General features: G+C 44.0%; 1 protein-coding gene across 2 annotated transcripts in view; it reads left to right on the top strand.

Annotated features, from left to right (window-relative positions):
- The first annotated feature begins 4868 nt into the window (after positions 1–4868).
- B3GALNT2 (beta-1,3-N-acetylgalactosaminyltransferase 2) overlaps positions 4869–20226 on the top strand; it is a 37877-nt gene continuing 22519 nt past the window's right edge. For both annotated transcript variants that reach the window (XM_056852671.1, XM_056852670.1), the window contains exons 1-5: positions 4869–5019; positions 13232–13379; positions 14501–14601; positions 15012–15205; positions 16399–16494. In XM_056852671.1, the coding sequence (XP_056708649.1) occupies positions 4908–5019; positions 13232–13379; positions 14501–14601; positions 15012–15205; positions 16399–16494 (651 nt within the window). In that variant the 5' untranslated portion in view covers positions 4869–4907. The remainder of the gene's footprint in view (positions 5020–13231; positions 13380–14500; positions 14602–15011; positions 15206–16398; positions 16495–20226) is intronic.

Below are 20226 nucleotides of genomic sequence, written 5' to 3'. Positions count from 1 at the left end.
TGTGCTCATGGTGGCCTAAAAGGAGTAGACATCTGCTTGGAGAGCGAAACATGTTTGCCTCCTTTTGTTTAACAGGTGGAGGAGGCACACGTTATTGCTAAAGTGCAGGCCTAGGTAAGAACAGAGGAGGATGGGAAAGACAGAGAAGCAATTAATACAGCTCAGTTTATGCTAATCTGAGAAGCAAAGTCTCGCTGAGTTTCGGGGTCTTATTCCCAAGCAACTGAGCCTAATATGGTGGCTTGAATTGGAAGGGCTTGTTGCAATGATTGGGACGTCACCTTGTGGACACTTGCCCCTTGTTTTTTCTTTTAAAGGCTAAGGATGCCATCTTATATCCAGATAAATGAATTAACCATGCAATCCTGAAGAGGGGGGGAGCGAAGCGCCATAGGAGTTGGTGTGACCCATGCTGGCGTCCGTGCCACTTTGCGCCATGATAAGTGGCACAGACTCCTTGGAGGAGATTCACAGGGTTTTTAAATGCCTTTTAAACTTTTTTCTTCAGCTGGGAAGCCTCTGAGGAGGCGGCGCAGCTGCCCCCCTCCTGGCGGTCGACTAACTACCCCACCTTCAGGAACGGGCTGCCCATCCCTATTAATTCATTCACTCCTGACTTTCTCCACACTGGGAACCCAAACCAGCTTGTATTGTTTGCCTCTCCTCCACTTTATTCTCACAAGATGTTACGCCAAGCAGAGGGGTCTCCTTTTATTGGGGGAAATTAGCTGGAGACCGGTAAAGCTTTCACTTTGCAAGAGGTTGGTGTGGGGATCTTCAAACCAATTTCTACGCCAGATGAACACACCAGTGGGAAAGGTTCCCAATAAAGAAGCATTTTGTGAATTTTAAGGGTTTTATTAAAATCGTCTAATTAGTTTGCACATACACACAAAATTCCCAATACACACAGAACTCAGAAAGTAAAGGTTTGAAGGGCTGGTCACAAGGACTTGAAGGTACCCAGGGGGAATTATATTTACCTTCCGAAGAGCGAGATCCAGATAGAGGCAGCTGCGTGGAGACAAGTAGCGACCTGCACTATTTGCAAAGAAAGGAAAATTATATCAAAGGAAAATTATAGCAAAGAAAGGAAAATTATATTTCTTTCCTTTGGAATAGGGAAAAGGGACTGCGAGGAAGAAAATTGTTGAGGAGGGTTTCCTATGCTAATAATTCTGGGGGTGGGGGTGGGGAGTAGCTGGGATAGTCTGTTCCAGCAAAAATAACCAGGTGCTATAAGACTCTTGTTTATTGTTAAGGAGGAAACTAATGCTAAACAATATTACATCCATCCAAAACCACTACATTCAATTAGCTTAGAGGGGCGTAACTCTGGACCACCAGTTTCCCACTGCCATCATGTTCAACATAACTAGAAAGAGGCTGGTAAAATTAATTTTAGCCTGAGGCAGCAAAAGGCTTACATTGGCCCTACAAGACACCCTAAAAATACCAATAACAGCCAATTAACTCGCTCTCCCAAAATTGAAATGTAAACAGCTTTTTAAAAGTTAATGATCACATTGACAAGGGTGTTTTCCACACGCACACAGGCATGTGGTTTCCCCATTGCTACTGCCACCTCAGCTGATACATCACAACAGAAATAGGGCTTTCCCAGGGCAGGTTTCTTGCCCTGGTCCTGGTCCCCTGGTTGCGCTCCCTCAAGCTTTTTCAGTTATTTTAATTCAGCAACTGAATATCATATCAATATTACTTTATAACAATAGGTATAGCAGGCTCTCTCCATTCCCAGTTTTCATTTAAAAAGTAATTCTCTAGCTCAATTCGTTGCAGAAATCTGCTTTCCCCTTATATCTCTGCAACGAAAGGGGACTTTTAAAATGAAAGTTGTGTAACCCCACTGGTAGCTCTGGGTTAGGGAACATATTTTTGGGTCACCTCCATGACTTCGCAGGCCATATGCTGTCTGAGACTCCATGTTTGATATCAATGCTGAGAAATTAAGATAATTCTATGGTCAATCAAAGCATTAAGCTCATGAGAAAGTAGTGAGGTTCTTCTGGGTCCTGGCCACTCCCATGTCAACAGTTGTATTCTTTGGCTTCCAGAGGGCTCATGAAAGTTCAGGCCATGATTGAGGCTTTACACAACATAATCCACCTCCTAGGATCATCCAGGAATCTACCTTGCAATACAGCAGGGTTTCCCAAGTCTGGCTTGGGAAATTCCTGCAGGTTTGGGGGTAGTGTCTGGAAGGGACTTTCATTTCCCCTCCAAAACTGTGATTTTCTGTATGGTATACCATACAGTCTGCCCTCCGAAACTGTGATTTTCTCCAGGGGAACTTGTTAAGTCCACGTGGGGGGAGGACACACGAGGTCAGAGACAGAGTTCCAACAACAACCACTTTATTGAGAACAAGAACCGAACTGCAATACAGTGGATTGACCCCCGCTTATATGCCCCTCTGGCTACCTGCGGCCACTCCCCCCGGTCCGTGATTGGAGGGTGGAAACGACCCCTAGTGACCAATGGCGCATACAGTTTTAGGAGCCTCGGAGAACCCCAAGCTCGGCGGAGTTTCTCCTGCCTACTGTCAACATACATACATAACAGAACCCAGCTCCTGAGTTCTGCCGCAACAGTCCCGACAGCCACTCGTGGCGACGCTCGCGCGTCTTTACCAACCGGGCTGACCGTCTGAAGACGCCGCGCGTTCCCTTCCTCGCCCGCCCACCCCCGTCCCGCTGGTAAGCGTTGTGACTACGTGGGCACCCATCGCCACTTCACCAAGCGACCCCCGACTGGCGGCGCCTGCCTCTCCAGAGCGCTGCCCGGGAGGGGCCCACCCACCGTCTCGCCCACCCACCGTCTCGCCCACCCACGCGCTGCTCGTTCCACACGTCCGCGAGCCTGGGAAGTACTACAACCCGGAGCAGGGGAGCCTCCGGGGCCCTTGGCGCACGGGAGGTTTTGCCTGGGGGTTGCCGCTCTCCAGACGCGCATTTCCCCCTTCCCAATTCTCAAAACTCTGCATTTCCCCCTTCCCAAAACTCTGCATTTCCCCCTTCCCAATTCTCAAAACTTATTTTTAAGTTTGGAGCATTCGGATGGGGAAAATGTGCACCTGGAGAGCGGCAAACCCCAGGCAAAACCTCCCGTGCACAAGTGGCCAGGGATTTACCTCAGCAATGGCAAGCGACAACAGGTGGGGGGGGGGGCTGCACTCATATGTCCCCTGCAAAAACGATGTTTTGAGACCGCAAGGTAGACTTCCCCTGACTATGGGAGATCCACTAATTTAGCCATTTGTAATAATCTTTTTTTCCTTTCTGTAAACGTACTGAGATGTATTAGGACAGCAAGGGCATAGCTTGTTGCTGGGCAGAATATCTCTGTGTGTCTGTGTGCTAGCAATTGGGGCAAGAGTCACGGAGGGTGACAGTGAACCATGACAAGAACTGGGTGAAACGGTTCCTACACTGCCGCCTCTCTGTAATACAATCAGATATGCCCTAAATGTTGATGGGCTGTCATCTCTTGAATTTGGATCAATATCCCTTCCTCTGTATGATCGGGACCCAGAGATTTCTGCCCAGTAGGGCCTCTGGGTCGCAGCTGCTCCAAATAAATAACTGTTTCTTGAAACAATGGTCTCGGGTTTCTATTGCTAATACTGCCCATTTATGCCTGGGAGGTTCCGCCTTGGGTTTGCCGCTCTCTAGATGCCCATTTTCCCCATCCCAATTCTCCAAACTCTGCACAGGGGGCTTATCGTTGAGTTTTGAGAATGTGGATGGGGAAAATGGGCATCTAGAGAGCGGCAAACCCAAGGCGGAACCCCCCAGGCATAAACGGCTAAACAGGTGACCAGCCATACTATTATAAATTCTGCAGCGAGGGTAGGGGTGAGAGATAGGATCATAGGGTTGGAAGGGACCACCAGGGCCATCAAGTCCAACCCCCCTGCCCAATGCAGGAAATGCACAACTACCTCCCCCGCCCCCACACCCCTAGTGACCAGAAGACGGCCACCATCTCATCATCTGCCTAAGGTCACGGAACCAGCGTGGCTGACAGATGGCCATCGAACCTCTTCTTAAAAACCTCCAGGGAAGGAGAGCTCCCACCACCTCCCGAGGAAGCCTGTTCCACTGAGGAACCGCTCTAACAGCATTTATTCATGGAAGGTTTTGCATTGGATTTGCCACTCTTCAGATGCACTTTCCCCCCCCCCCATCCATATTCTCAAAACTCAACGATAAGCCGCCATGCAGAGTTTTGAGGAATCAGATGGGGAAAATGTGCATCTATAGAGCGACAAATCCAATGCCAAACCTTCCATGAATAAATGGCCATTTATTCATGGAAGGTTTGGCATTGGATTTGTCGCTCTATAGATGCACATTTTCCCCATCTGATTCCTCAAAACTCTGCATGGCGGCTTAACTGTTAGAAGAAGAAAAATTCCCGATGAAAAGAGCGTCGGCTTTTTTGTTGCTCATGGAGCACAAGGCCTTCGCCAAACTGTCCTTCCTTTCCTGGGAAGGGCGCGTGCCCCCCCCCCCCACTCCCGTGCAGCAAACTAAGGGGAAGGCCCCCCCCCCCCGGTCCTCTCCCCAGCAGGCTCCGTAAGGTTGAAGCACGCCCAAGAAAGAGTCTCTCCGGGCAGCTGGGGAGGCGGCTCCCTTTCCCAGGCAGGCATTGTGGGGCTTGTAGGCAGGCGCTGGGCTTTGCGCGCACGCTTCCCGTGCCCGGGGCGGGACTCCGGCGCTGGCTCACCCGCCCGTCGGAAGGGAAGGGGAGTGGAGTAGGGGGCGGCTGGGGAAGAGACGCTGCCGCGAACCGGGGGAGCCGTCGTTGTCCCTCCTGGCCGCTCCGTCCCTGGGGAGGAGGAGGAGGAGAGGCCGCCACGGCTGGGAAGGGGCCGCCGGCGGCCAATGCGCAATTGGCTGGTGCTTCTGTGCCCGTGTGCGGTCGGGGTCGTGCTGCACCTCTGGCTGCTGCTGCTCAGCTGCCCGGCCGGCGGCCCCGGGAAGCAGCACCCGGCAGGTAGGGAAGGAGGCGGAGGGGAGGGGGGCGCATCTGGCGGAGGGGGGGGGAGGAGGGAGGGCATGGCACCCTGGTCCTCCCCGCCGCGCGTTTGGCGATGGAGGGGCCGTGGCTCAGGGGTAGAGTACCTGCTTGGCACGCAGAAGGTCCCAGGTTCTGTCCCGGCACCTCCAGTTAAAGGGACTAGGGGATGGGAAAGACCTCTGCCCGAGACCCTGGAGAGCCATGAAGAGTGGTAGAGTACCTGCTTGGCACGCAAGGTCCCAGGTTCAATCCCCGGCACCGCCAGTTAAAGGGAGTAGGGGATGGGAAAGACCTCTGCCCGAGACCCTGGATAACCATGAAGAGGGGCCATGGCTCAGTGGTAGAGTACCTGCTTGGCACTCAGAAGGTCCCAGGTTCAGTCCCCGGCACCTCCAGTTAAAGGGACTAGGCGAGTAAGGGATGGGAAAGACCTCTGCCCGAGACCCTGGAGGGCCATGGAGAGGGGCCGTGGCTCAGTGGTAGAGCCTCTGCTTGGCACGCAGAAGGTCCCAGGTTCTGTCCCGGCACCTCCAGTTAAAGGGACTAGGGGATGGGAAAGACCTCTGCCCAAGACCCTGGAGAGCCATGAAGAGTGGTAGAGTACCTGCTTGGCACGCAAGGTCCCAGGTTCAATCCCCGGCACCGCCAGTTAAAGGGAGTAGGGGATGGGAAAGACCTCTGCCCGAGACCCTGGAGAGCCATGAAGAGGGGCCATGGCTCAGTGGTAGAGTACCTGCTTGGCACGCAGAAGGTCCCAGGTTCAGTCCCCGGCACCTCCAGTTAAAGGGACTAGGCGAGTAGGGGATGGGAAAGACCTCCACCTGAGGCCCTGGAGAGCCGCTGCCGGTCTGAGTAGACAATACTGACTTCGATGGACCCAGGGTTTGATTCAGGATAAGGCAGCTTCATGTGTTCATGTGTGGAGGCAAGAAGCAGGTATGTGGGGTGAGCGGCAGGCACCTCGGGGAGAGGAGATGCCACCCGTAGCAATTCGCACTGGGGCTGGGATGTGACCGAAAAAGAGCAAAGGAGTAGAGGAGGCTGGGTTACTTCTTTCTCCTTTATGCTTTTTTGGGTGGGGGTAAACGCTGCTGGAGTGGGGAGAACCAAGAGGCTGAGCTGGCAGCGCTGCTGCATAGTGAGTGAGGGAGAAGGGGATGTCTGAATATCCCCCCCCCACGCACACATGCAGTCACCCAAAAGAAAACAAGCGTGCATGGGACGGTCACAACTAACCCCCAGCATGGTTACTCCCTCTCATTGTGGAGAAGCTGGGGTGGGGGGTTCAGTCAGAAGCTCAGCGCAGGTGATTGAGGCTCAAGGGGGGGGGGAAGGATTTAGGGCAGTGGTTCTCAACCTTTTTTACTCCATTTCCCCCTTTCCCCATTGTTCAGAATATAATTCCCCCCTTCCCAAGATAGTCTAACTAAAAAAAAACACTAAAATTTTACAGAGTGCACATAATCTAGACCATTACACTTTGCTGAATAGTGGTCCAAATCCCCCCACAACCTTAACCCCCGGGGGAATTCCCCCCTTGTTGAGAACCCCTGGTTTAGGAGATTGATTGGCATCTTTCCCCCAAGGACATGAAGGGAAGTTGGGGGGAGGGGGAGAGCGAGAGGGCTGCAAAATAAGGTATGGAGCAGCAGCCAAGAGCAGTATGGGAGGAAGGGAAACAGATTACTTCTACCTGGCTAGTAGGAAAAGGGAATGGGATTAAAACATATTGAGGGAATGGGATCAAAACATATTGAGAGGCAAGGCCTGAGCTCAACAAGAGATCTTTTCAAGTAAGTGGGCTTGCAACCTTAAAGCTGTTGGGATTTTTTGCGGGAGGGTGGTTGGCTCAGCATTAGAGCGTCTGTTTTGTGTGCAGGCTCATTCCTTGGTGTGTGTGTGTGTTAAGTGCCGTCAAGTCGCTTCCGACTCATGGCGACCCTTGGTATGTCCAGTTAAAGTGACCAGGTAGTAGGTGAAGTGAAAGATCCAGGAGAGCCATTGTTCTGTTCACAAGTCAGTGACTGCATATACCTCTGTTCATATGGAAGAGCCAAAGTGTGCTTACTTTACAAATGAAGCTGGGGACCTGTGCCTGGATAAACATGGGGTTTAAATCACATGTTCAGTTGTGCGTTGTGTTGATTGTAGCATGAGAATTACTCAGTGCACTGTAAAGAAAAATTAAGTGTGCTCAGATTGTATGTGCAGTGCATTCACTGTTGTTTATGAACAGGGCTGATGACAGTCAGAGTAGAGTAGTCAGAAGACACAGTAGGCAGTACTGACCTTGGTAGACCAATGGCCTGACAGCATAACATGTTCATATGTTGTTATGTGTGCCTTGTTTGACCTTTGTCTGGACTGGGGAGGAAGAAGTGGCCGGTTAATAACAGCCTTTATAAGAACCACAGTCCTTACGTTCCAAGCAACATAAGTACAAAGCAGCTAAAGCTGATAAGATTTGTGATATAATCAGGGCTTTCTTTCCCTAGAATTTGTTTTCAATCCTTGTAGCATTGTAGGCCAGAATGCTTGGGGTGGGTGGGTGGGGGTTTCCCTGTGGCTACTGGTGATAACAAAGCTATCCAAATAATAAGAAAAGCACTAACAAACACATTTTCTGTTGAGCAGCTGAGACATTGGTTACATTTGAAAGTATCGTCTTTTTAAGCATAGTCAATTAGGATAGGGGGGGAAACACTTGCAAATAATTCTCAGAATGTTGGTAGGATTCTTGAACATTGACGTGTTTGATTTTAAGGTGTCTACTGCAAGTGATCTCATACAGGCAAGAGCTGGGGTGAAAAAATGTTTAATTTATACTCTGTTGATGCTTTAAGGCTCGTCTAAACTTGTCCTTCAGGTAGGACAAAGGCTATGAAAACAGTTTGTACAGGTATGATTTCAACCAGCAGTGGGCAGAAACCTGAGAAGGGTCTCCTTGAGGAAAATGGAAGGTAGAAATGAAAGCTTATGCTGGGAGGAAAAAAAATCTTGCTTTCAGGATGTCTCTACTGTTTGTGCTGCAGCGGACTAACATGGATATAACCTTGGGGAGTTATCATCAAGGGACAGACTATGCAGGTATATTGGGGAAATGTGGCTACAGGAGGAGGTCTGCCTTCTAGCCATGGGGAAAGTTCTGGTAACCTAAGTCTATTTGCCTGTCTCATATTTTCCAAAATTTTGGGTAAGGTTTTTTTTTAGATTTATGGAAACAGGAATGCAGTTATGCTCTATTGTTATTTTTCCATTGCGCAGTAATTTTAATGGTCACTAGTTCAAGGATATCCCCCTTTTCTCTATTAACTTTTGATTACATTTTTCTGTATGAAATCTGTCATATTGTTGTCATTCTGCAGTCATGATAAGTCTAACTTGTTCTGAGGCCTTGGAGAGCCGCTGCCAGTCAGAATAGATAGGATAGGACAATGGTATGCTTACATCTTCCATTTCTGCTGGGAAGTTGTAAGAGATGTGAACCACACTGCTTTTCAGTTGTTCTGAGTGCCTTTTGGAATTTATCTTAATGTCTGACAAGCTAGTCTTCAGATATTACTTGCCTGCATCAGCTGCAGCTACTCTAGGTCCCAGTTAACTACTTAGGCCAGTGGTACCCTGGAGTATATTATGAAAAAATTAATAGTTAGATAGCTTGCTATGTTTTAGTAGAACTGTGTATGGCAGAGCTTTAATTAATGTTGAACAGGGGAAGGTTTAACTGATTAAGAGTATGTAGCTGCATTTTGATAGAAGGAAAAGTCATCAGATCTATTTATCTTGAACCAATTCTACTTTCATTAGAAAACCATGTGATATAATTGAACCAGTAACCCAGATTTCCCATGAGAGCCCCCTAAAATATACAGGCAAACACTCTCCAGCCAAGACGCTGCTAACCCACATTAACCTTGAGACATTGTCTGGTAATATTGTATGAGAACTGGACTCTGAAAAGGGTTATGCTTTGTGTACTTCTGGCTTTCGTATACTCAGATAATCAAACCCAGACCAATAATTGGGAGCAAGGTCTTAATGGATCTAAACGCTAAAATAAAAGTGTAAGATAAGATTTCTATCAAGAGAGTTAGAGAGTAATTGGGATATGATTTCTTGATCTGTCAATGGATCTCTCACTTATTTTGAGGCCATATTGTGGAAGGTCCCCAATTTAGATTAGAGCAATAATGTGGTGAGTGTGTCTGTTCTAATGTTGCATCTAGTTTGCTAGGGTTGCTGTATGCCTGCCTATGGCTGGAATGCTCCCGCTGGTGGGCCTGCCTTCCCACTCTTGCTCTCTAGACCAATGGGAGAAAAGATTGTTTTCACATCTTGGGTTTTGGTGGAACATGACACCACACAATGTCATTTCTACCCCTGCCCTTAATGCTCCTGGGAATGCCAGTAGCTGGCCTGACATCTCTTAAGTTTGGTCCACTTTTATGACTTCATGTAGACATTAGTGGGAGGTGGATTCAACAGTAGTTAGTTCTACTTTGAAAGGGAAATGTGTATATCTTTCTTGACTGCTGTATATGCTGTGATTTAAGCACGTACATATTTAGTACCGTGTACATTGGAACAAACTTTGTATTACTTAACACCTGTTTTAAACTGTTTGTGAGGTAAGTATGTCCCACAAGGACCTCCTTATGCCTTTTCTGCATACAAAATTGCGTGTTTTCAAGACACAGTGTATGGAGCTGCCCTCAGAAATCAGTCTGATGTATACCTGGGTCTTTGAGTAGTAACACTTGAGGCAAATGTGATTTAAAACAATAAAATAAGGTAGCAAAGTCAGACAGTGCTGCTGAGTAGCACAGGTAATATTAAAAATAGTTCAGGAGATAATTTAAACTTATTTACTTTTTAATGAAATAATGCACCCCATTGTGCAGAGTGGTAAGCTGCAATATTGCAGTCAAAAGTTCTGCTCACAACCTGAGTTCAATTCCGACGGAAGTTGGTTTCAGGTAGCCGGCTCAAGGTTGACTCAGCCTTCGTTCTTCCGAGGTCGGTAAAATGAGTACCCAGCTTGCTGGGGGTAAAGCGTAGACTACTGGGGAAGGCAATTGCAAACCACCCCGTAAACGTAGTCTGCCTAGTAAACATCGGGATGTGACATCACCCCATGGGTCAATAATGACCCGGTGCTTGCACAGGGGACTACCATTACGTTTACTTGGTTTCTCAGTGAGAACTGGTAGCCCTTACAGACTACTTATAATGGTTAATACAGAGTTTTCAGTAATATTTATACCATGAAAAGAAATATTAAGATCATGTTTTATTATAACAAAGCTTAAAAAAAAAGTAAGAGAGGAAGTGATTTTGCAAACCAACTAGATTTTGAGAAAACCTTTTTATTATATGCATCTGTAGCAACCAGGCCTGGAATATTAAAGGAGCTTCCGTCTACCTAGCCAACTCCAAGAGAAATTTTCCTTGGTTCTTGAATAAGAACTTTTTCCAACCCTTATCTCAACCATGCTTGTGATATTTGTACCTTTCTAATTAAGAACATTATGTTTTACTGTGTGTGCTTTGGAGATAGGATTGTCTTCCTTGGGAAGAAGAACTCATTATTTAAAAAGCTTTTCTAAAAACACGTATGGTAATACTTTTGAAATACATTTTGTTTGGGTTAAACAACTTACATATATAAAAGAAGAAGAAAATATAGAGCCAAAATTATTTACTAGAAGACATGTTTATCACTCAACATGATGCTTTTTCAAAATATCTTAACCATGTGGACCTTAATGTTCTCAGAACACCTTAGCAGACAGCATTCACATTCATGCCTCTACCCTAACTTAATGCACCCCATGAATAACTGAATACCATAATATGTTTAATCTGTCTACATCTTTTTGTAGTGCAGTAAGTCTGATTAGGATATACACCTTCTATTTAACCATTCTTGTTTCTTTGGAAGAGTATCTTGCTTTCATAACTTGGAAAATAACTGTCATACCTCTGTTAATAAAATTTAAGGTGCTAACCTGCAGTCTGTTAGAGATCACTGGAACAAAATTCGGAAGCATAATCTCTGGAGTAAACGGAATTTAAATTCCCATTTCTTGCTCTCGAAAAGCTACTGCCATTTTCTAGATAGAATCTTTTAGCCCACTCGTATGTCCACCCTGTATGGAAAAAGGTTGCTTTAGAAGTTTTGCAATTCCAGTATCAATCTTCTGATGTATTATAATTTTAGCTAACTCTAAGGAGATAGGTCTCACAGATATATTTTCATAATTAATGAAAGCATGTATGATAATATTGTGAATGTTGGAATTAGTGCTTGAAGCTATATGTCACAACAATGTCTTGCATGCATCTCATGCAAATAAATATATTAGTAGAATATGGATATAGTTTTGTTTCACATTCAAGTCAGCCAGAAGGTAAACATGAAATCATAGTAACATATTTGTTTCCTTCTTTGTTCACAGACAGGAAAATGGCACTACGGAACATAGCCTAAGACATTATATCTGGCACATGAATTGTAAATTTGTAGATCTTTTGGGACATTATAAAATTAGATTTCTGAAACTACCTCTTCTGTTTTACGTGCAGTAGTTGTTCCAAATTGTCTTAGCAATTAGTTGATTTGCCGTCTTAATTTTTTTGGATTGATTCTCAAATTAAGCAGAGTGAGATGAAACTGATCCCATGCCAATGCTAAATATAAGTCTTAAGTCTTTCCATTATAGAATAACTGATTGGAAATAGGTCAGGAATACATACTATCTGCTTTCCCTTATTGGCTTTGGGATTCTTGCCACATTTATCAGGTTTCACTTTTAAAGAGCATCCTAATTTTAAAAATGGGACTTTAATAACTTATTGTACATTTATTTTTAGTGAAGCTTTTTGCCATTATAGTTGAAAACCCACATAAATAGCAAAAATCCGGGAAAAACTGTGGTTTACCAGCTCTTGAAACTTTAAGAGGGCAGAAGCTTGTCAGTAGATTAAATGAATGTTTGGGCTCCTCATTTTATAGACTTCCTTCTCAGTATGATATTCTTTGAATCATATGTAAACTATACCCATCAGTGTTTTAGGATGATTTAATTGTTGTCTAATTTAACTATGTAAACGGCTTTGAAAACTTTTTGTTGTAACAAGAAGTGCTAATATTGTAAATTAATAAATAACAGGGGGAAATTGTCAATATGTATGGCAATACAGCAAACAGGGAGATGCATGGGATTTTTCCTGTTCGTGGAACTCCAGCTGCTTGCATGTCAAATCTTTCAGTTTGCAAATATGCAAAATTACTTATCTGAAGTCCTTATTGCCTTATTGACTCCAAATCTAGAGAATACTCTCCTTTTAAAATTTTGTTTTTCTTTTGAAATAGACTGGGATTGTTTACCTTATAAGAAGTCATTTGGCGTGCCCATCTGACTAAAGAGCCTACATATGTATGCAAATTCCAGTCTGATAACTATGGGCCAAACGGCAGCCTCGGGTCTACCGTGAGGATGCCTCCACCATTTTAAAATGACTTCAAAATGCCATAAGGGGTTGGGTCTACAGTGTGGTGGGTTGAGGTGCTCTTCTTCCCCTTGTGAGGGAGCTGCCTTTTTCGACACTTGAAAAGGTATGGGGCGCTATGGGCCTGATTAGGATTGGACCCATGTGACACTTTTAAATCATTTCAAAATGGTGATGGCATCCCCACGGTGGACACAAAGATGCTGTCACATCTAGCTTGGCCCTATGTTCGCCTGTTGCAGAGAAGGAAAAAGGAGTTTTGAATTGCCTTAAAGAGAACAGATTTCTTGAAGCGTAAGCTTTTTTTAGGCTACAGCCCACTTAATCTGATTCATCTGCTCCCAAAAACTTACGGTTCAATAAATTAGTTCCACCTTAAGGTGACAATAAATTTGTTCTTCTTTAAAGTGACACAACATTGGAAAAAATAATAATGGATCAAAGTCTGTGAATCTGTTCCCCTAATAGAGGGACTTTTCCTTGGGTCAGGGAGCTTTCCATAGGAGTCAATCCTACAAAAGCAGTTTCTATCTTTAAAAAAACCCTGACCCAATGCTGTTTTTTTAAACCTTTTTTCTTTACTGCTTGTGTATTTGTAAAGTCTGGCCTTTAGATTTGTAGCAGCATATGTTTGGATGCTTTTCTGGTAAGGCATTATCCATTATATACTTCCCAGGTCTACTGGCTTTCTTTCCTCACTGGAAACCGAAGCATTATGATGTCGTTGTAGGGGTACTGTCTGCAAGACACAATGAAGAGTTGCGTAACGTTATAAGAAGCACTTGGTTCAGGCATTTGAAGCAACATCCAGGATTAAATCAACGGTAATACCCAGTACTTACTTGCTCCCTCTCTCATGAAGCCCCAAGCCTAATACCACTGCTTACACATATGAGATGATTGCCTGATTTAGTTGGTATTAGTTAAAAATATCTTACAATCCTTACAAACAAATTGAGGAATTCCAGGATGGGGGTGCACGTTGAAAATCCACCCATCAAGTCTTGCCTTCCAGAATTTTGTAAACTTCCTGGGACTTGAACATGCAAATCCCCCCTCCCCCCTTCAGATGCTCTAAATATGTGGTCCCTTCTAGATCATTTTCACTTCTCAGGATTACTGAGGGGTTTCCCCCCATTTTTAAAGGGTTTCCCCCCATTTTTTCCTGCATACGTAGGGAGTATTCAGAGACCTCTGCCTTGTCTGTGGGCGATTTGGTTTAACTGCTTTCATCATTCAGACAGTAATAGTTTGCTATTGGATATACTGATAAGTAAATTGATAAGTTATAGAAAGTTCTGATGCCTACTTCTCAGTCTTTGAACATGAAATATCCTAACCAAAATTATTCATCTGATTGATGGTTCTTTCTTTCTTTCTTTCTTTCTTTCTTTCTTTCTTTCTTTCTTTCTTTCTTTCTTTCTTTCTTTCTTTCTTTCTTTCTTTCTTTCTTTCTTTCTTTCTTTCTTTCTTTCTTTCTTTCTTTCTATTGCATATTAAAATGTGCATTAATCTTAAAGAAGAAAATTGATACTAAAATGAGACTAGTGTGTAAAATAAGTTTGTCTGCTATTTTTATTGACCGTTTAAATTATATGTGTATGTTAAGTGCTGTCAAGTCGCTTCTGACCCTGTGAATTAATGACCTCCAAAAACATCCTATCGTTAACAGCCTTGCTCAGGTCTTGCAAACCATGGGCCATGGCTTCCTTTATTGGATCAATCCATCTCAGTTTAACGTATAATTGTTAATTTTTTATTATGCGGAGAAAAGCCTTTTCTAAAGGACAAAACTGAAGTGTATTATATCAGTGATCTTAGGTATATTGTGGGATCTTATGAATACATCCTAGTATGTGGGGAAACAAGATATTTGCCCTCATAATTAGTATTCTGAAGATGGTGATATGGAAATCAGTAAGTCTTCTTAATGATGACATTTTAGTGTCCTTGTGAAGTTCATAATTGGTTCACGTGGATGTGATGTGCCAGTGGAAGATCGAGAAGATCCTTATTCATGCAAACTTCTGAATATCACCAACCCAGGTATGAATGTCAGGGTTTAAAAAAAATTGTATTGGATAACTGGTGATTTGTCATAAGTATATTCCATACAGTAAGCCTTGAAAACTTGTAACTATCACAATTTTCTGCCCACTTAGAGGCTATTATGATAAAAAAAAAAATTGAAAGGCATGTGACGGACTATTTCTTTGTGTTATACTGAGCCAGGAAATAGTCTGCAGTTTTACCAAACCCTCTTACTTTCAGGTAAATTTATTAAGGATTAAAATTTAAACTGCTTCTTATTGTATTATCTCCTGAACTTGTCAGTGATGGTAATTAATATGGAGACTTTCTATGCCTTGTGTAATAAAGAGTATTCCAGTGTGACTGGATCTTGATCCCTTTCTTCCCACTTTAGATGGGCTTGTGTTGTGCTCTTTTTTTAATAGTCTTGAATCAAGAAATTGAAGCATTCACTTTGCCAGAGGATGATACTTCGGTGCTTTCGGAAGACAAAATTGTCAGTGTTCATTTCAAAGTCCTTTACCCGATAGTTATCACAAGTCTTGGGGTTTTCTACGATGCTAAGGATATAGGATTCCAGAGAAACATCACAGTGAAACTGTACCAGGCAGAACAGGAGGTATGATGCTACAGTTATTGTAACAGAATGAACCAAATCCATAGCCGCCTTAAACCAGACGAAGTTAATTGGTGGGGGGGGGAGACAGAAGGTCTCTTTGAAGAGTGAACATGCATTATGGGTTTTGTAATGTTCAATCTTTTAGCAGTTTAGTTTTCTTAAAGGCAATTAGATATAATCCGGTAGTTTTGTTGTGATGTGTGGAAATCTGTATGCAGTATGATCATTTCAGAGGCTCCTAATTGCTGGGGGTAAAGGGGAGATGACTGGGGAAGACACTGGCAAACCACCCGTAAACAAAGTCTGCCTAGGAAATGTTGGGATGTGACGTCAACCCCATGGGTCAGGAATGACCCGGTGCTTGCACAGGGGACTTTTACCTTTTTAAATGTTGCAGTACGTTGAGGGAGATGATTCAATCATGATCTCTTCTGCCAAAAAAACAAAAACAAGCAGCAGCTCATGGCACAGGAAAAAGGAACACGTTCTTTTCTTACTAGGCCACCCAAAAAGATATAAACGTGCCAAACCAACTCTTGGGTTTTCAGTATAGTTTAGCTGGAACGGCTTTGTTTTTAAATCCTTGAACAGTGTCCTCATTTTTTAGGGTGCTTTCAACTCTCCCCTTGGAATTTTTGTCTTTTATTCAAACTCTGAATATTAAAATATGAACAAAACTCAGACACACACACACACACACACACACACACACACACACACTCTCTCTCTCTCTCTCTCTCTCTCTCTCTCTCTCTCTCTCTCTCTCTCTCTCTCTCTCTCTCTCTCTCTTTTTTTTTTTTTTTTTTACGGTATAGGGGATTTTGTAGTCTCGGAGGGCACAGCTCAGGGAAACTCTTCAGCTTTGAGATCAAGGGAGTTAAGAATTCCTTAGGCTGTCTGACCAAACTTGACCAAACTTGGTGAAGCTCTGTCCCACTGAACTACAGCATAGGTCGAGTCAGTGGTATGTAAGCCCTCCCCTAGCCCTCATGACTCATACTAAGGGCTTCCAGATAAAGGATCTTTATCTATACTCTGACTTAATTGAGTTGAGGCGCTTGGTCAGGGAAGCTCAGAAATGTTTCCCTGCTTCCAAGTCTTGGATTTTCTCTCTTTTTCTGTTGTAAACTACAGTAAGGATATATAGTATTAATAATAAACGTGCCTTACTAATTTGTTTTTTTGTTTTGTAGGAGGCACTCTTCAGTGCTCGTTTTAGTCCTCCTAGTTGTGGAGTACAAGTGAACAGACTTTGGTACAAGCCTGTAGAACAGTTCATTCTGCCTGAGGTATGTGTAGTGTCTAACCTGGGGCACAGACAAGGCAGATACTTATCAATGGGTTTTGAGGCCCCCCCCCCAATGTGTTCAAGTTTGTTCAGTCTTTTTCAAAAGTTATTGAATCATGGTTGGCTTCAAACATGTTTTGCGATGTCACACATACCAGGCATTAGTATCCATTTATTTTTGCAGCATTAAGATCTGTGATTTAATTTGTTCTCCTGTAAGTAAATGAAATCTCCTTACAATCATAATGATTTAATGACAGGGGGAAATAGCATTCATGAGAACTAGCATTCATGAGAACTATCTCCTAAGTCTTCATGTGGAGAGATCAGTTTTATATTGGTAAGGCAGCTTTTGCTCAAAGGATGTAAACAGGAGGAATTAGTGACTCACTATATTCCAGAATGTTCTGGGTTAAAGTCTGTTTCATGGTTCAAACAGTGGGGAGCAGATAGAGTCTTGGGCTGAAATCTGGATTCAAATCCCAGATCAGCCAAAGACAATTTCTTAGACCATTTTTTCTGTCTATAAAATTTGAACATTAGCCTCTGTCATGGCTAGCATGGTAACAAATGAAACAAGAAAATGCCATTATATCTCCTGGAATAATTTCATGGAAGTAATTGTTCATTGAATAGAGATGTGTACAAGCAAAGTGTAATGAAAGCCAAATTCTGAAATTTATAGAAAATTTTAGAGTATTAGGTACACATCGCACATTAACCGCTTCTAAGTAATAATGAATGTAAACTCTGTATGGGTTTCTTGTATGCTGTGCTGATTGCTCTTAGCTTCCCAGTGTGTAAAGGTTGCTTTGTAGAAGAAACTAGCATCAAGCCTTATTGCACACATGTATTTCATGTTGATTCCCACTTGTTAGTGTCATATAGGAATTTAGCAATGAGTTAACAATTGGATGTCCAGATTGCGAATTATTTTATCACTAATGGGACAATAAGGGATGTGTGTAACTTAGCTAAGAGAACCGCACTAGTGTATTCCTACATTGTGTAAGGAGGAAGGCAAATAATATAGAAAAGGTGTTCATTAAAACAAAAGTTATTTTAAATGTGTGTCGTGGTTTTTGGGAAAAGCAGATTACAGGAGAGCCAGTGTAGTGGTAAGAGCGGCAAACTCTAATCTGGAGAACCTGGTTGGATTCCCCACTCCTCAACATGAAACCTGCTGGCTTTTCCTTGGGCCAGTCACAGTTCTCTCAGAACTCTCTCAGCCCCCACCTACCAGACAAGGTGCCTGTTGTGGGGAGAGAAAGGGAATGTGGTTGCAAGCTGCTTTGAGACCCCTTAAGGTAGAGAAAAGCGGAGTGTAAAAACCTACTCTTCATTTACCTGTTAATTCTTTGTGTTGAGGACAAACTGCTTTACAGATTACCGTTAAGTATTGACCTAAAAACATTGTTGTAAATGGGTGATTTAAAGGTTTTCTGATCAGTCTGAGAAAGGAGGCCTGCTGTGCTATAGTGGTTTAACAACTGTTTGGACTTCTTTGGATGGGAGGCAGGGAGAAGGCAGCAGATGGCAACATTCTAGAGTTAAGGAATATTTTTGAGTTGTTAGTCCAGTTTCATGTTGAGTGCTAAATAAATGTTTATACCAGTAATCTGAGTCTTGGTTTTACAGAACCCTATCTATGTATTCTTCTGTTTCTGGACAACTGCTGTTTTAAGACTCTGGAAGAAATATAGTGAAATAGCTTGTCTATGTAGCAGATTTTCCAGAGTGGAACAGGGGAGCTGAGAACACTGGTTTTAAGAATGATTTAATTGTTTGGGTTTGTGGTTACTGCCTTGAGCTTCTATTGAAAAGGTATTTTAAAAGCAGGGATTCACAGATTGTGGCTGGGCTGCTTAGCCAACTGTTATTTTCTACTCACCAGCTTTAACGTAGCATCCCAGCACAATATTACACATAACAATAAGATAATTTCTGGGTTAATTGGCACATATACTAACTGTGTTAATAAAAGGAAAATAATTATTCTGATTTTGTTTAAAGCAGCAGTTTAGGTGTACGCTGGTGGTATACAGACTTCAGACTTCTGAGATCTGTTTTGTTCTCAAATAGAACCCCAAGATCTGCTAAACCGGAACCAGGCATAAAATGATAGTTCATTGGGCAAAACCAGGCACAAGACAGTGAGTTAGGGAAATGACTCGGTCATTTATTTTCTTCCTCATTCTTCCAGGAGAGTTTCACACGCTACTTTAAAAATATTACTTATCTCTCCCTCAAGTGTGGTACGAACTAGAGACCAATTTTTTCCTGGTATTTTTCAGGTTTCTGTTTATTAGACTGGGCATTTTTGAAAAATCTGGGAAAAGCCGAATACTAAATTCAACTTTCCTTGAAAAATTGAAAGTTCTTGGGTTAATAAACCCGAACCTGAAAAATACAGGGTGCAGAGCTAAAGTCTGGGCTCAGAGCAACCCCAGCCCTCTGTTCTGCATGTAGAATTTGGCTGCGGTGGGGACGAAAACTGATGATTGTGTTGTCTCCTGGCCAGGACTCCGCGTGATCTTCAGTCCAGCCTTGCCAGCCTTGCTCCATGCGGAGCTTGGCTGGGGCGGCGAGGAAAACCTGAAGATTGTGCTGTCTCCTAGTTGGGAGGCAGTGTGATCTTCAGTTTTTCCTCACCACCCCAGTCAAGCACCACATGGAGCTTGGCTTGCGTGGAGGGGCTGAAGATCATGCTGCCTCCTGTCCTTTTTTTCGGGGAGGAACTGAAGATTGCGTTGCCTCCCAACCGGGAGCCAGCACAGCCTTCAGTTTAGTATTGCAGTAGGTTCCGAAGTCCTGGACTTCAGAGCGGGTGGCAACGCTACACAAAAAAATGGCACAGTTTAGCGTTGCCCCCCACTCCAAAGTCTAGTACTTCAGAACCTGCGGCGATGCTAGCCAGCATCAGATAAGTGAGGGAGGGAATGGGAGAGGGAGGGGGTTTAAAAAATGGTTGCGGGGCCAAAGTGGCCCCAAATATTGCTGAATACATTTGGCATTATTCAGGGATCTGCTTTTCCGCTCCCTTTAAATGCTGCCATTTTTTCGGTAGATCCCTTCCCCCCCCCCCAAAAAAAAATGTCCAAAAGGTATTTTTCAGGGTTTTTTTCCGGTTTGGCATATGGAAATGCATACCCCTACTAAGACACCGGAGATTCCATACCCTTCAGTGTTTTGCAGTCCAGGAGGTAATTATCTCTGTGGGGCTAAGGAAAGAGTAAAGAGAGGAGGCCTGGGGCACAGAAAGATCTGGGGAAGGGAAACAGAGACAAGAGAGTGGCAGACGGATGAGAGAGAAACAGACTGAGTGTCTACAATTTGCCCTCCCCATGGCGCAGAGTGGTAAGGTGCAGTACTGCAGTCCAAGCTCTGCTCACGATCCCGACGGAAGTCAGTTTCAGGTAGCCGGCTCAAGGTTGACTCAGCCTTCCATCCTTCCGAGGTCGGTAAAATGAGTACCCAGCGTGCTGGGGGGTAAAGGGAAGATGACTGGGGAAGGCACTGGCAAACCACCCCGCAAACAAAGTCTGCCTAGAAAACGTCGGGATGTGACGTCACCCCATGGGTCAGGAATGACCCGGTGCTTGCACAGGGGACCTTTACCTTTACCACTCTCATAGGAAAGTGCCTAGGGCCAGCAGCTTCACACATGAATAGGAAACAGAAAGACTGAATCCTTCCCCACTTATAGCAAAACAACTAGGATGGATTAATGGAT

The sequence above is a fragment of the Euleptes europaea genome, chromosome 7 (assembly GCF_029931775.1).
Source record: "Euleptes europaea isolate rEulEur1 chromosome 7, rEulEur1.hap1, whole genome shotgun sequence".
NCBI classification, from domain to species: Eukaryota; Metazoa; Chordata; class Lepidosauria; order Squamata; family Sphaerodactylidae; genus Euleptes; species Euleptes europaea.
Note: the sequence above shows the minus strand (reverse complement) of the source record. Positions and strands in the feature narration are given on the sequence as shown.